General features: G+C 60.7%; 1 protein-coding gene across 1 annotated transcript; it reads left to right on the plus strand.

Annotated features, from left to right (window-relative positions):
- Window positions 1-3,923: 3,923 nt before the first annotated feature.
- Window positions 3,924-5,302, plus strand: NRARP (NOTCH regulated ankyrin repeat protein). The gene has a single exon (XM_027051014.2). The coding sequence runs from the start codon at window positions 4,302-4,304 to the stop codon at window positions 4,644-4,646; it is 345 nt and encodes a 114-aa protein (XP_026906815.1). The 5' UTR covers window positions 3,924-4,301; the 3' UTR covers window positions 4,647-5,302.
- Window positions 5,303-14,649: the final 9,347 nt, after the last annotated feature.

Here is a 14,649-nt window from a genome sequence, read left to right on the forward strand (position 1 = left end):
CCTTTCCCTGAAAACGCCCACCTCGTGCCAGGCGCTGGCCCACCCGGCCCCGCAGCAACCTTGGGGCCAGCCGGACCAGGTGCTACCGCACAGATGGAGGGAGGGACTCGGAGACTCAGGTCAGGACTGGGCTGAGCAGGGGCACCGTGTCAGGGCCAAGCGTGCAACCCTGGCTTCCCCCACCCTTCGGTCACTGCTGACCCCGAGGGCCACGTGGGGCTGTGGGGGCTAGCAGACACCCCACCAGGGCTCGGGACCTTCTGTGATCGGGGTGCTGCTTCCGAGAGCCAGACCACTGGCCCGCGTCCTGTCCTGGGAGGCAGCCCTGACCACGCTCCTCCCCTAGTAAGGTCAGGAGGAAACCGCCAGGGGTGCCGGCCCCACTGCCCAACCCAGCTGCTTCCTGGAGACTCTGGAGACTCTGTTCTGACCCAAGGCCCTGGTGGTGGTTGCAGCTGGTCCTCAACACAAGGAGGCCAGAGCCAGGGACCAGCACGGGGGAGACAGGAGACCACGTGTCCTTCCTGTCCCTCCAGGCAGGCCCGGCCCCAGCACCCCACTGCCCCGCGCACCCTCTAGAGGGAAAAGAGGGCGACTGCGTGGGGCCTCTTTCCCAGTGTGCCCCTCACAGCTACACGCGTACCGTCCAGCCTGCCTTCCCACCTCCCCACCCCTCTGCTGCCCAGACTGGCCGTGTCCCCCCGGAAACCCTCCCAGGCTCACGTACTCGCTGCCAGCCCAGCCCAGCCCCACGGCAACCCCATCCTAGGCCCCAGCCCCCGACCCCTGGTCCTGAGCCATCAGGAGGTCAGCCCAAAAAGCCTTCTGAGGCCCCAGGACTGCCTCAGGCCCCCTCCCAGGCTCGGGGTCAGGCACCACGCCGACAGGGTGGGCTACGGCCCTAGTGCCAGGCCATGCCCTAAGCGGCCGCACAGTGATTGTCTGCCACAGTTCCTGCCCCGGGCGTCCTTCCTCCGCTCTGGCCGAGGGCTGAGTGTTTGTTATTTGATCTCTATCCTCTCTCGGCCCTTCTACCAGGTGTCTGGGCTGCTGGGAAGAAACACTCTCCTCTTTCCCACGCTCCCCGACACATTTTAATGAATTAGCTGGAAGCCCCGCCCCCACTGCCCGCCTGCCTGCTCACCCTCCCTCCCCCGCCTAGTGCCTTTAAGGTGGCCGCAGGCCTTGGCCCAGCTCTGGCCAGCCGCCTCTTCTGCGCTGTCCTCCCCAGGCCGCTCCACCCAGACCTTCCCAGCCCATATCCCAGAATGCTCCCCAGACCGCTCCACCCCTGCCCACATTGCTCCCCCCGCCAATACCCACTGCTGTGAGCCTCTAAAGGAAGGGGGTCCCCAGAGAAAGAAGGGGGCCCTCTCCAACTCTGGCCTCCACCCACCACGGCCCTTCAGGGTGGCACTTCTGGGCCAGCATCCTTGGAGCCAATGGGGAGAAGGACGGGGTCCTGCCGCATGGTCAGGGTTGAGTCTGTCCCCCCAGACCCCAGGTCAGGGGTTTCTCACTCAGAGCCAGTGAACTGCTTATCTATACAACACCACCAAGAAACCCCACCCACACCGGAGAGTGGCTTCTCTGGGCCGCAGGGCAGGGCCTGGCTTCCCCATTCCCTCCAAGGCATTTGGAACAAATGTCCTCCTTTTGGACCATTCCTTCAGCAAACACTGAAGAAGAGCTTACTGGGAGCCAGTGCCCTGCAAGCCCCTCTTCCCCTCCTGTCCTCAAATGGGGCAACTCCCAGGGTGTGGACCACAGCGGCTCAGACCAGAAATACCCTCCCAGCCACAGCACGGCCACGGGAATCCCATCGGCTCCCCAGAGATAGTGTGACTGTCACCCGAACCCCACAGTGGCAGACCTGGCTACACCTGTCTGACCCTCACGCTGAGCCCTGGGTGGGGCAGGAGGCAACATCAGGCTAGACTCCTGTGGCCGCTCTGTCCCTGCCAGGGGCACCCAAGCCACCGATTTCATGGCCCATGGTGGTGGCCGTGCATTCCCACACTGAGCTCACAGGGCCCCTTTGTCTGCCCACCTCAAAGCCTGCGCGGGTGTCAAAGGGACATTTCACCCCCGGGCTCTGCTCCCGGGCCCTACAGGGTCTCCAGATGCCCTTCTTCAGGTCAGGGGACCTGAACCCACCTGCGCTGGGGCCTATGAACCCCCCACCTTCTGGGGATAGCCCTGGGCACTGTCCAGAGGTAAATACAGGCCCCAGGGGACAGGGCCTATGCCCTCTTCCCTGATGCTGGGAAGATGCAGGGAAGGGGGTGCTGGAGGTGGTCAGGGCCCCGCCCTCGAGGGGTTCGCAGTCCAGCAGGCTCCCTTACTGGGCCCAGGGACCCCATCTGGCAAGATGAGTGGGGCAAGGGAGGGGCTGTTGACACCGGCACCCCACCCCCACCCCCACCAGGTCACAACCTCAGCTGAACCTAGCGCAGGGCCTGGTTCAGGACTCCCGCCTCAGGCCAGGGCTTACCCACCTACACTGTGGGGAGCTCCTGGTGGGAGCAAGACTGAGCAGAAGAGCTGGACCACCAGCCAGACCACCAGCCTCGGGAAGACCAGAGGGAGGGACTCGGGGAGCTCTGGCTGCCAGGAGGACCCCGAGAGAGTCCACAACGGTCAGGTCTGAGGGCAGCTGGCCAGAGGCAGCCAGCCCTGGGGTGGCCTTACCCAGTTTTTCCTGTGATTCTGCTGTGACTCGTTCCAGAGCACAGAGCGAGATGGGGGGCACACACCCACCCACATATGTCTCCAAACATGGGGCACACCAGGCAGGTGCCCACGGGAGCCCATCCCCAAACAAGGCCTGACAGGGGGGGACTCCCGGGCTGAGGCCCAGGGCCGCCTCCTAGGGAATTTCCAGCCCGCTTCGGAAGGAATTGAAGTTCCTGTGTGCTGCCCTGCTGCCCTGGGCCTACTGCTCCGAGAGTCATTCCTGCTCGATTTCCAGCAACCGGAGCCCAGCTATAAACTGTAAAATCCTAATGAGGAAATCTGGCGGGAGTATTAGAATGTCAATAAAAAATGGGTTTACAGATTGGAAATGAGTCATTTCTGGGCTTTCTTTCGGTCCTTGGTGCCCTACCTGGGGCTGCTCACCTGGCCAGGCCTTGCCTGTCCCTAGTCGTGCTGATGGAGGTGGCCCAGGAGAGGGAAGCAGGCCCTGAGGTCCGGCCGACTGACCTCCCTGCCTTGGAGGGGCTTCTGAGCACCTCCAGCCCCCAGCTTCCTCCTGTAAAGACCCTGCTTCGTCAGGGTGGGACCTCAGGGTTTGGCTCCTCACGCTTGTCAGGTTGGGGGCAAAACACGGGGTGACCCAGGCCGCCAGAGGAGCAGCCCTCGTTCGGGAAAGACCGCGTGGCCCAGGTCACACGCCCGAGCTGTTCGTGGACTCGTCACCCGCGTGGACTTCGTGTCCTGGGGGCCAGGCTGAGCCAGTCTTGTCGCTGCGCACCCAGCCCGCGAGGAACGCAGAGGGTCTGCGGCCCGCGCTCCGGAAGCGCGGAGTGAGACCCGGGCTCTCTACCCGGGCCTCCCGGGTCTGAAATGTCAGCGAACCCCCACCACGGGTAGGCCGCCCTTCGGTGCACCTCGGGGTTGCGCTCGGCCGGGGATCGGGCCTGGGTCTGTCCGCGGAGGGAGCTTGGAATTCCCCGAGTGGCAGAAAGGGGAGTAGGCGGGACGACCGCGGAGATGCGGAGAGCCCGGGGGTGCGGAGAGCAAGGACCCCCCGCTACGGCCACCTGGCCCCCTGCCGGCGACCAGCGCCCCCTGCCGCGAAGCGCGCTACCGCCCAGGCACGCCCCGCCCCCGCCCCGCCCCCACGTGGGCGCCGCCCAATCATCCGGTCGCCGGCGCGCGCGTCACGGGCGCCCTATTGTTATGCAAATATAAAGGGAGTAAAAGGCGCCCCGGCGCGGCGGGCGGGCGGGTGAGTGTAGCTGCGCGTGGGGAGGCGCGTGGGACCCGCGTGGGAGCCGCAGCGAGCAGGGACCCGGAACGCGCGGCGCCGCCGCCGGGCCCGCCGGCCCCCGCGAGCGCAGTGCCCGCCCCCGTCGCCCGCTCGCCCGGGCGCGGCTGGATGCGGCGGGGGCCCCGCGGCGGCGGCCTCCGGCCCCCAGAGCCCGGAACGCCCAGGGGCGGCGTGCGGGGCCCGGGGGCGCCGCGCCCTCCATGCGCCGAGGCGCGCCCCGAGACAGCCGGGGGCCCGCGCCGCAGCCGCCGCCGCCGCCGCCCGCGCTGAGCCCCGGCGCGAACCGCGGCCCGCGCCCGGAGGCAGCATGAGCCAGGCCGAGCTGTCCACCTGCTCGGCGCCGCAGACGCAGCGCATCTTCCAGGAGGCCGTGCGCAAGGGCAACACGCAGGAGCTGCAGTCGCTGCTGCAGAACATGACCAACTGCGAGTTCAACGTGAACTCGTTCGGGCCCGAGGGCCAGACGGCGCTGCACCAGTCGGTCATCGACGGCAACCTGGAGCTCGTGAAGCTGCTGGTCAAGTTCGGCGCCGACATCCGCCTGGCCAACCGCGACGGCTGGAGCGCGCTGCACATCGCCGCGTTCGGCGGCCACCAGGACATCGTGCTCTATCTCATCACCAAGGCCAAGTACGCGGGCAGCGGCCGGTGATGCCCGCCCGGACCCGGACGCGGGCCTCGAGCGTGTCGTCTGCTGTACCTTCCCGCCAACTACCTCGGTGCGCACCGGGCCCCCGGGCCCCGCGGCCACAACGAGTCTGGCGCGCGCGTCCGCGCCCACGGGGGCCGCGCGGCGCCCGCTGCCAGGGGTCGACGCCCCCGCGCGGCCGCCCGGACCCGGGCCGAGGGCTTCCCACGGCCCCCGCCCTCCGCCTCGCGGTGGGGGGGGGGGGGGAGGTGGGGGCGGGGCGCGGGCTGCAGCCCCTTTGAAATTTGAGTCTCGCTACCAGCAAGTTTGGAGTCCCGAGACACCGGATCCTCCGGTCAAAATGTTTTCTCCCGAAGGTGGAAGGCGGGCGGCGGGGACGCCGGGCTCGGGGCGCTCCGCCGCCCGCAGGACCCGCGGCCGAAGCCCGCAGTCGCCCGGGGGCCAAGGCGGGGCGTTTCCGGCCCGGACGCGCGACGGTGGAGACGCTCCGCTGTTCTTAGGGTTCTAAACTATTTATCATGTGTGTGTATATTTGTGGGTGAAGTTTGTGCGTCTGAATTTTTTTGTTTGGAAAATATTGTGCGTGGTCAATGTGGTTATAGGGGGGAAGATACATTTTTTTTTCTTAGTCTTAAAACTAAAAACTTGAGTCTGTCATTTCTTGGTTGCACTGAAAACACCGCCCAGCCTGATGGTTTTCCCGTGCAGGTCCCTCTCCCTGCTTCTCACTCTCTCCCCTCCTCCTCTTCCCCCCCCCCCCCCCGCGCACCCCCTCTCCTCTCCCTCCTGACACACAGGCACACAATTTTGGGAAGCCCCGGGGCTCCCTCTCCCCTCTCCCGTGAGAGAGGCCACCATCCCCCGAACCTGCTGGCTTTGCGAAGTTTCCTCGGGAGCACGGGTGCTCGGGTGTGGCGGTGATGGGGGCGGGAGGGGTCCTACCTTTTCTAGTGAGTTCTATTATAGTTAGTAGGTCGCACACTTTTTTTAAAAAGTAAATGGATTTGCCACATTTGAATGTCATAACATTTATGACAGAATATAAAATATTAACATATTTTAAGCCAAGTTTTAGGTGTATGTTTTGAATCTTGGTTATAAACCCAATTTTAAAGGGCGTTGTATCCAGCGTTGTGAAGGCAACAGTGTACCCATATTTATATTTTTATAAAATACCTATAAGACTGTGAATCTCTTGTGCTAATTGCTGAGTAAGTTGAAGGACTGTTTGGCCCCTTCTTCAGTCTCCCGGAGCTTCAAGGACCCGATTCGAATCCAAAAACCCTGTCATGGGGGGAGGGGCCGCGCGGGGACCTGGGCTGGAGGCGGTGCTTCCGCATCACTTTCGGTCCCGAAAGGCGCCCTTCCTGGTCTCCGAGGTTCCTATTTTCTATGCAACCCCACACCCCTTGTTGTTTTGATCCTGAGAAATAAAAGGGAGGCTGAATTATTCAAATTTAAATGAGGCTTCCCCTGGGTAGAAGTGCCGCTGACCCTCCGTGCAGAAATGGGGAGCGCTTGAGGACACAGGTGGGTGGAGGCCCTTTGCGCGCGGCCGGTCACACTCGGGCGTCATCTGGGGCTTTTTATAAAACCTTGTGTGAGCAGAATATATTGATAATGTCAGTGAAACAAGCAGACATTGAAACTGAGGCACAGATTACTCCAAAAGGAGTTTTTCTGTATATTTTTTCTAGATGCAAATACCTTTTTAATTATGTTAATTAATGTTAAGACTTTCTAGGCTTATATGGAAGCTGTGTGTGGGTCCTGGTATGATCACTTCTAACTGGATAAAGTCTGCAGCACATTCCTGAGTGTACGATATAGACTTGTAGCCCAGCATGAAAAATTTATGAATAAATTTTTCATTGATTTTTTTTATTAAAAAAAAAAAGTTTGTTGGTTTTTCTTAGTCTTGGCACCCAGGAGGAGGGTCAGGCTGCAACCTGCTAGTTGTGGGTGCCATCTACACAAAGCTTGGCTTGTTTTCACTGAAGACAGCCTGGTGAACTGGTCGGCCGCAAACCGGGACTTAGGAGGTGCCAGGGGTGGACCCTCTTCCGCCCGGGGGGGGGGGGGGGGGGGGGGGGACCTAGGCCACCCTGAGTGCACCCAGAACCAGCCCTCAAACCTTTTCCTCTGCTCCCTGGCAAAGCAGCCGAGGCCTTTTGCATGGAAGGTTCTCGAAGCTCTTCCCAACCCCTAGCCAGCCTGACGTGCCACAGGTCCTAGGAAGGACCAGGCCCCACTCCTGCCCACCACCACCTTCTTTTGCTGTGGGCTCATGCTGGACCACCTGCTGCGCAGAACGGGTATTTTTTTTAATTTGCGGGAACACCATAGTTGCTCTCTCCTCACAAGTAAAAGGCCAGTTTCTCCTCTCCGTCCCCTGGTGGCATCTGGGAGCTGAGCTGGGGAAGCCCCTGGAGCCGGCCGGTCCTCGAAGAGCACAGACCCCAAGTTGGCCTTGGTGTCAGCCAGCGTCCCTGTGTGCGTGAGGAGAGCTCAGAGCAGGGTGTCTGCTGCTGGGACCCACAAGAGGAGCAGAGACTCTTGGCACATACCCAAGCTGCCCTCGGGGCCCTGGGGCCTTACGGGAAAGGGGGGAGGGACACCAGGGCAAGAGGAGCCTGCCAGGAGAAGGGGCAGCCAGCAGCTTAAGACTTCCAAGGTGACAGCTTTTTCTCGGAGCTTCCAGACCCCTCTACAGCAGCCCAAGGGTTCGGGCTTCCTGTCGGCAGGTGGGCGCAGCTCCGCTCGTCCCGCCCCACAGACACACTGCTCTGTCCAAACTGGACGCTTTGGGGGCTGCGCCTTCCATGTTCCTACTTCGCACACCCTGCCCTGCTGGACCCTTGAGGGTTTCTTGAGCTCGTTTTTCTGTGGATTAAATCGGCCTTTACCTTCCCCTCAGCCAAGAGGCCAGGGCCGGCTCTACCCTCGGGCACCCGCAGAGGTGAGTGGAATACTTGTTGCCGGTGAGCACCCAGGGGAGGCGGTGTCCACTGGGCTGGCGAGCACGCGGGGCTGTGGACGCCAGCTGGGGCTGCCAGGCCTCGAAAGGGAGACTTGCTACAGGAGCTCGGGCTTCGGTTGGGGTGTCTGGACCGTGAAGCCAGGCCCTGGGCACTCCCTGGGTGGCACGAGGGACTGTATCTCCATTCCCCACGGCAGAGGGAGGAAGCTGGCTTAGAACTAGCAAGTGATGCTTGTTCCTGGCCTAGGCTGCTGGGGAGGGGTCTGCTTCCCAGTGAGCCGCTGTCCCTGCCATCCCCTTAATGCCCCACAGCGGAGAGGCCCACCGGCCGGTGGAGCGTGGGCACCGGGGCACTTCCCGGGCACCCTCCGGCGGCTGTCTGCGGCTCCCTTAAGTCCTCCCTTGGAGAGACACCTTTGAGAAAGGCTTCGCGCTGCTCACAGGAATGGTTGTCTCTCCAGCAAGGACAGAAAAGGAGGCCAGGCCCTGCTCAGCACCACAGCTGTGGGGGAGGCCTGCTGGGGTTCGGCTGCCTCTTTCCCTAGGTGCCTGCCGCCCCACTGCCTGGACCCTGGCTGTTGGTGAGGGCTCTCATGGGCATTCCATGGCCCTTTCGCTGGGCAGAGCCCTAGGAAGCAGACCCCAAGCTAGTTCTCCTTCTGCTGTCCGAGGTCAGAGCTGTGAACAAACCAGCAAACGGAGCAGTGCTGGCTCGTTCTCCAGGACCTCTGTGCTCAGGAACTGGCAGTAACTGCTGTGGGTGGGCCAGTGGTGTCACCTGGGAGTCCCCCTCCGCCCCCAATGGGCCTTCAGGGGTGGAAGCATCCTCTCAAGTGTCTTTGTGGCCAGGATGGGAAAGAAGTCAGAGCTGACCTCTCCGCCTGGCCTCCAGGATTCTGCAGGTATGCGCGTGGAGACCAAGCGAGGGGCCCAGCCAGGACCACCCAGGACACCCAAGGTGGAGGAGTCCGGGGGCAGGGCCTGCCCCACTCTCCCAGCCAGGAGTGATGGCGGCTCCAGTCCAACTGTCTGTCTCCCTGACCTGCCCCCAGCCAGACACAGGAAGTGTTTACTGTTGGAATGGATGCCAGAGACAGACCAGGAAATGCAGGAAAATGGTCAGCCAGAAAGAGTGAAGTCTAAAGTCAACAGGCGTGGGAGCCAGGACAGAGCCTGCCAGAGGAGGGAGGGCAGGATCTGGAGGCCAGACCAAGGGCCAAGGGCCAGGGAGGGGGGTTAGGAGGAGAAGGGGCTGCCCTCGGTGTCCCCCAAACGTCTCCCAGCTCAGCAAAGGGTGGCACAGGACGGGTATGACACAGGGGCCTGGCAGCTGGCTTGGCCAAGTGCCTCCCAACGCCTCACAGGAGCCTGCCTAGAAGAGGCGGGTGTCCACCTGAAAGCTGTTGGAAGAGCAGGGGTGCCAGGCACAGGGGGCAGCTGGGGAACAAAGCCTGAGGCCGGGGTGTGAGGGCGTGGAGGACAGGGGGCCCTGGGAGGTCTGGGAACCTCCCAGACAGTTCCTCCCGAGGCCTCCTCCTGGGGCTTGGGGTCTCTGGAGGCCGCCCTCCCCCACCTCCCCCTGCACGCTCCGCCTCTGGGGCCTGCGCTCCCCGCCCCCCTTCAACACTCCCTCCCCTCCGTCGGGCTCATTCTTCTGGTTGGCTGTATGTCGGCCGTCCCTCTGCGCGTCTGTCTGTCTTTCTTCTCTTGCCCCCTCCGAAGCTGTGGCCCCCATTCATTCTCAAGGCCTCTGCCCTTTCCTCCGAGCGGGTCCCCGCTCGGCGAGCAGCTGCTATGCTAATGAGGGCGGAGGGAGGTGGGGGACCGGCGGGCAGGGGGAGGCTGGGGGGCCCGGGAGGTGGGGGGGGGGGGCAGCAGAAGCTCAAGAGAGAGGCGCCAGTGGGGGAGTCCCGCTGGATGGCGCAGCTGGGGGGCGGGCTCGGGGGGGACGGGCTTGGGTGGGGGAAACCAGAGTGGGGAGACTGGGGGCTCGGCAGAGAGCGGGGGAGGGAATGCGATGGACGGTGGGGGCCCTGGCTGACGGAGGGGGTGGGCACTCACAAAGGCCGGGGTAGGGTGGGGGCACGGGGGCTGCCCCGCCACCCCCAACTCAAAGCCCACCCTGGGCACCCACTCTCCAGGCGCGGGATGTGCGGGGTAGAGACCAGCTGTCATCTCTTTTCTGGGGTCACGGCCTAGGACCGTTCGGAGGTCGTCCCCCACCCCCCCCCCCCCCCCCGCGCCTGGCACCGCGTCCCGAAGACACTGCTGCGCACGGGGACTGCAGTGCACGTCCCACTGGAAGGGATCTGGCACTCCCCCCCCCCCCCAGGAATGGATGGTTGGACACAGAGAGGGGTACGGGGTAGCCCCCCACAGGCGGTGCGTGAGGATCCCGGGTCTCGTTGAGACTGGGGAAGGGGCGGAGACGGAGACGGGGACCCTGACCACCGTCCACCCTGAGTCCGAGAGGCTACGAGGGGTGGGAGGACCCCGCGAGTCTGGCTCTTGGCGCCCGGTGCGCCCCTGCCGGTTCTCGACCGCGTCCCCCGCCTCGGGCGAGAACCCACGAGTGGGGACGGCGGGCAGCGTCCCCGGTAACTCTCGCGTGGCGCGTCCCGCGCGGTAGCTGTCCCAGGGCGGGCTCGGCACCAGCGGGGGCGCCGGCCCAGGGCCGCGCGACGCGGGCTGTGCTGCCGCCCTGAGGCCGCGGCGGGCACTACGCCCACGAGCCTGGGGGGTCCCAGCGTCCGAGGGAGACACGAAGCCCGCCGGCCTTTCGCCGTGCGCACGCACGCCTTCCCCGCCTGCTGAGAACACCCTGGAGCCCACCCCGGGTCTGAGGATGGGTCAGGTGCGTTGACCCCATAGTGGCTGCTGGCTGCTGCAGTCCCGGGAAGGAGACAGGGCCTGGGGAAGGGAGCCCGTTGCGGTCCTCATCAAGCGCTTGCCAGTGGTGTCCCGTCCTCCCACTTGGCCGAATAGGGAAGACAGGACATTCCAGGGCGCTGGGGCCACAAAGAAAGGATGGTCCACAGGACCCAGTATCTGTGGAAGCCCTGTGGCTACCACATGTCACACTTCAGGACCCGCAGGCCACATCTCTCAGAACCAACAGGACCAGGCATGGAGTGGGGTGAGGCGGGTACCAGATCACCGCACGGAGCCTGCAGCCTCAGCAGAGGGGGCTGGGAAGTGGGCAAGGCTCTGGTGGTCGGGTAGAGGCTGGCATTGGCAGTTGCAGACCCTTCCTGCTGTCTCCCCTCCCCACCCCACTCCAAAGGAAGCGGTTAAGCTGAGCACGTGCAAGGAAAGAATTTCTCTGCTCAAACTCTCGCCCGCTCAGCGCTGGAGCCTGGAGACCAGGTTTACACCTGCTACGGGCTCCCCCAGTGCATACAACCCACCTCTGCAGGTCTGTGGGCCTCCTCACTGGTACCCCGTGGACAAGAACCCCTAAGGAAACCAAGCCCAAAACGTCCCATAAGCTTTCCAAGAAGATACGACAAAATTCAAAACAGCAGTGGTGTAAACAATACGATGCATTTCTCAAAGGAGAAGTCAGGGTAGGTGGTCCCCGGCTGGTCTGCGCTGTTAGAGGCCAGGCTCCCCGGACATTGTTCTGCTGTGCGGCGTATCGTTCACGTGACTCAAATGGCGGCCCAGCAAGTCTACATTCCAGCCGACACACTGGAAGAACTGGAATTCGGATCCTCTCTTCAGACACGCTTCCTACGAGTTGCTCCGGCCACGTCTGCTCACGTCTCATTGGCTAGAACCTAGTCACATGACCAGTCTCGCTGCAAAGGAGACTGGGAAATGTAGTTTCTATTCAGCGCTGTCGCCCAGGTTAAGATGGGGTCTTAGAGGAAGAAAGGCTGCTAGTTTGGAGGAGGGGGGAGGAGGTAGCAGTCCGTGCCTGCCTTGGAGACGTCGGCACCCAAGTTGTCAGGCAGGATTGTCTGTGCTTTCTGCCCTGCCGTGTTCTAACCGTCTGCAAACACACTCAACAGTCTAGGTTTGGAAGTCTGTGCTTTCGAACCGTCCTAAGAATTAAAATACCCACCAATGGACCGAGCAGAAAGAACAGAGGGGCACTCCTGAGCGCGGGAGAAACCAGCCTCGTGCTGCGCTGGGACTTCCGCCCCCGGGAGAAAGAGGACAGGCGCGAGGCTGGCCTCCTGCCGCAGTGTGTGCGCGGATCTGGGCCTGTTTTCCGCGGCAAGCAGCACACGCCGGAGCAGGTGGGCGATCCGAGGCCGTGCAGCCATCAGGAGGTTAAACTACTTTGTGCTCTCAAGGCTCAGGAAGGGCCCCGGGAAGCCTCTGCTCCCCGCAGCCCAGAGCGAACAGAAATGTATGTAGATGTAACTTAGCTCTTTGCCCCCCCCCCCCCCGCATGCCCTTCTTCCGGTTCTCTTCGCCTCAACCCCCCTCCCCCTTATCTTGGAGGAAAGTAATAAGTAACCCAGCACTTTGAATTCTCAAGGCCATGTTGTTAATAAAATACTCCTTCTCAAGGCTTCCTCTGATGTCTTTGGGTGGTTGGCTTCTTTTCATTTTATTTGAAGCTGAAAGAAAATCGTTAGGTTTATCATTTATATTCCTAAAAATCAACTTTATTGTGGTATAATTTACACACAATAAAATACAGCCATTTACAGTGCGGTAAGTGCCGATCAACGTTCATCACCACATAACTAATGCCATAATCAAAATATACAGTATTTCCATCACCCCCAACAAGTTTTGCCATGCCCCCCACCCCGTGTCAATTCCTCCCCAGCTCTAGCTCCAGATTCGTGCCGACCTGATTTCTCTCACCACGGATTAGTTGTGCCCGTTCTAGAATCGTATAGAAAACGATTCGTGCAGGATGTACTTTTTTGGTGTTGCTTCTGACATTCGGCATAATGCTTTTGAAATTCAGCATGTTTCAATAATGGGTGTCGGTCTTTTTTTTCTGTGTGTGTGTGTGTGTGTGTGTGTGTTTCCACTAGAAAACTCTGGCTAGTTACACACCAAACACAGGATAGTTCTCAACGGTAATTTTTGGTCGACAGAATGACTGTCCTCCATAAAAGGTGCTGGCATCACAAGGACACCACAGAAAACCCTGAGGAGGGTGGGCACAGGCCCACCCCGCACATCCCGCCCCCCCCCCCCGGCCCCGCCCCGGGCCCAGCATTGCCAGTGTCCGTCGCAGTTTGTCTCCTCCTCCCGGACACGGAGCCCTAAGAACTGAAAATCCAACCCCAGAGTGTCCACAGAGCCAGCCTTACCCAGGACAATGTGCGTCTCAATGCACCGAAGAGTGTGGGCTTGAGACCCAGGGCTCTTCCTTTGCCAGAGATAAGAGTAAGCTGTGTACCCACTTCACAGGGCCCAATATGTGAACTGCCAGTCATGGGGTACAATCGGTATACAAAAATCAATTGCGTTTCTGTATCCTATCCATTAACGTTTAGAAAATGAAACTTTAAAAATATCGTTACAGGGTGGGGGGGGGGGCGCCTGGGTGGCTCAGTCAGTTGAGCGTCCTCCTTCGGCTCAGGTCATGATCTCACGGTCCGTGGGTTCGAGCCCCGCGTGGGACTCCGTGCTGACAGCTCGGAGCCTGCCTAGGATTCTGTGTCTCCCTCTCTCTGCCCCTCCCCCACTCGCACTCTGCTCTCTCTCTCAAACATAAATAAACATCAACAAAAATAAAAATTAAAACAAATACTATCAGGAAAATAAAAATGTAATCCACGCATTGGGAAAAAACCCTACGGCGTACACACCCAGGAAACAGCTCCCACCCGGGTCGTATGAAGAACTTCTGCCGCTTACAAACCAGGCAAGCCCCCAAGGTTGAAAACGGGCAAAGCCAGACCAGGGCTCCGCCTTGCAGTTAGCAGGGAAACGTGAACTGACACAGCAAAACGCACTACGTGCAGCTGGACTGGCTGAAAGTGAAAGCCTGACAACACCCAGTGTTGGCGAGGGTGTGGGCCGACTGGACGCTGTCTACACTGCCTGTGTAATGGTGTAAAAAAGGCACAGCCGCCGTGAACACCAGTCCGGCAGTTCCTCACAGAGGTAAATACGTGCCTACCCTGTGACCCAAAAGAAAGAAAAACACGTGGACGCAAATACCTACAAGAATATCCAAAGAAGCTACACTCTTCAGCCAAACACCGCAAACCATCCAAACGTCCAACAACCAGTTTTTAAATGGTAGGATACTCATGTGACGGGATGCTACTCCACAGTAAGAACGAACAAACCACTGGTACTTGCAACAGTGTAGACGGACTCCAAAACCAGTAGCTCAGGGGCGCCTGGGTGGCTCACTTGGGGAAGCCGTTAAGCCTCTTGATCTCGCTCAGGTCTTGATTTCAGGGTTGTGAGTTCAAGAGCCGAGTTGGTCTCCATGCTGGGTGCGGAACTTACCTTAAAATAACAACAACAACAACAACAACAAAAAGTAGCTCAACACAGGAAGCCGGACATAAAGAGCAAACTTTATAAAATTCCATTTCTGCGAAGTTCCGTAATGGTTAATACTGACCTATGGGGGCGCCTGGGTGGCGCAGTCAGTTAAGCGTCCGACTTCAGCCAGGTCACGATCTCGCGGTCCGTGAGTTCGAGCCCCGCGTCAGGCTCTGGGCTGATGGCTCAGAGCCTGGAGCCTGTTTCCGATTCTGTGTCTCCCTCTCTCTCTGCTCCTCCCCCATTCATGCTCTGTCTCTCTCTGTCCCAAAAAATAAATAAACGTTGAAAAAAAAATACTGACCTATGGTGGAAAGTGGCTTCTCCGGAGTGGGACAGACTCAAGGATCTTTCAGAGAATGTTCTCTATCCTGACAAGGGTGTGGGTCCCACAGACGTAAAGCCTGTCACAGCTCCTAGACCTGCAGGCACACTGAAGACCTGACGGCGGCTGGCTATATGCTAATTATACCTCAGTTTCAATAAAAACAACGAAGGATGTGCAGCCATATAATACAGTGCTGTTACTCCGTAAGAGTCTTGAAAAAAATA

Source organism: Acinonyx jubatus, chromosome D4 (genome assembly GCF_027475565.1).
Source record: "Acinonyx jubatus isolate Ajub_Pintada_27869175 chromosome D4, VMU_Ajub_asm_v1.0, whole genome shotgun sequence".
Taxonomy (NCBI): domain Eukaryota; kingdom Metazoa; phylum Chordata; class Mammalia; order Carnivora; family Felidae; genus Acinonyx; species Acinonyx jubatus.

Coding starts and splice junctions, on each gene's coding strand:
- NRARP (XM_027051014.2), top strand. CDS start 4,302: ATGAGCCAGGCCGAGCTGTCCACCTGCTCGGCGCCGCAGACGCAGCGC.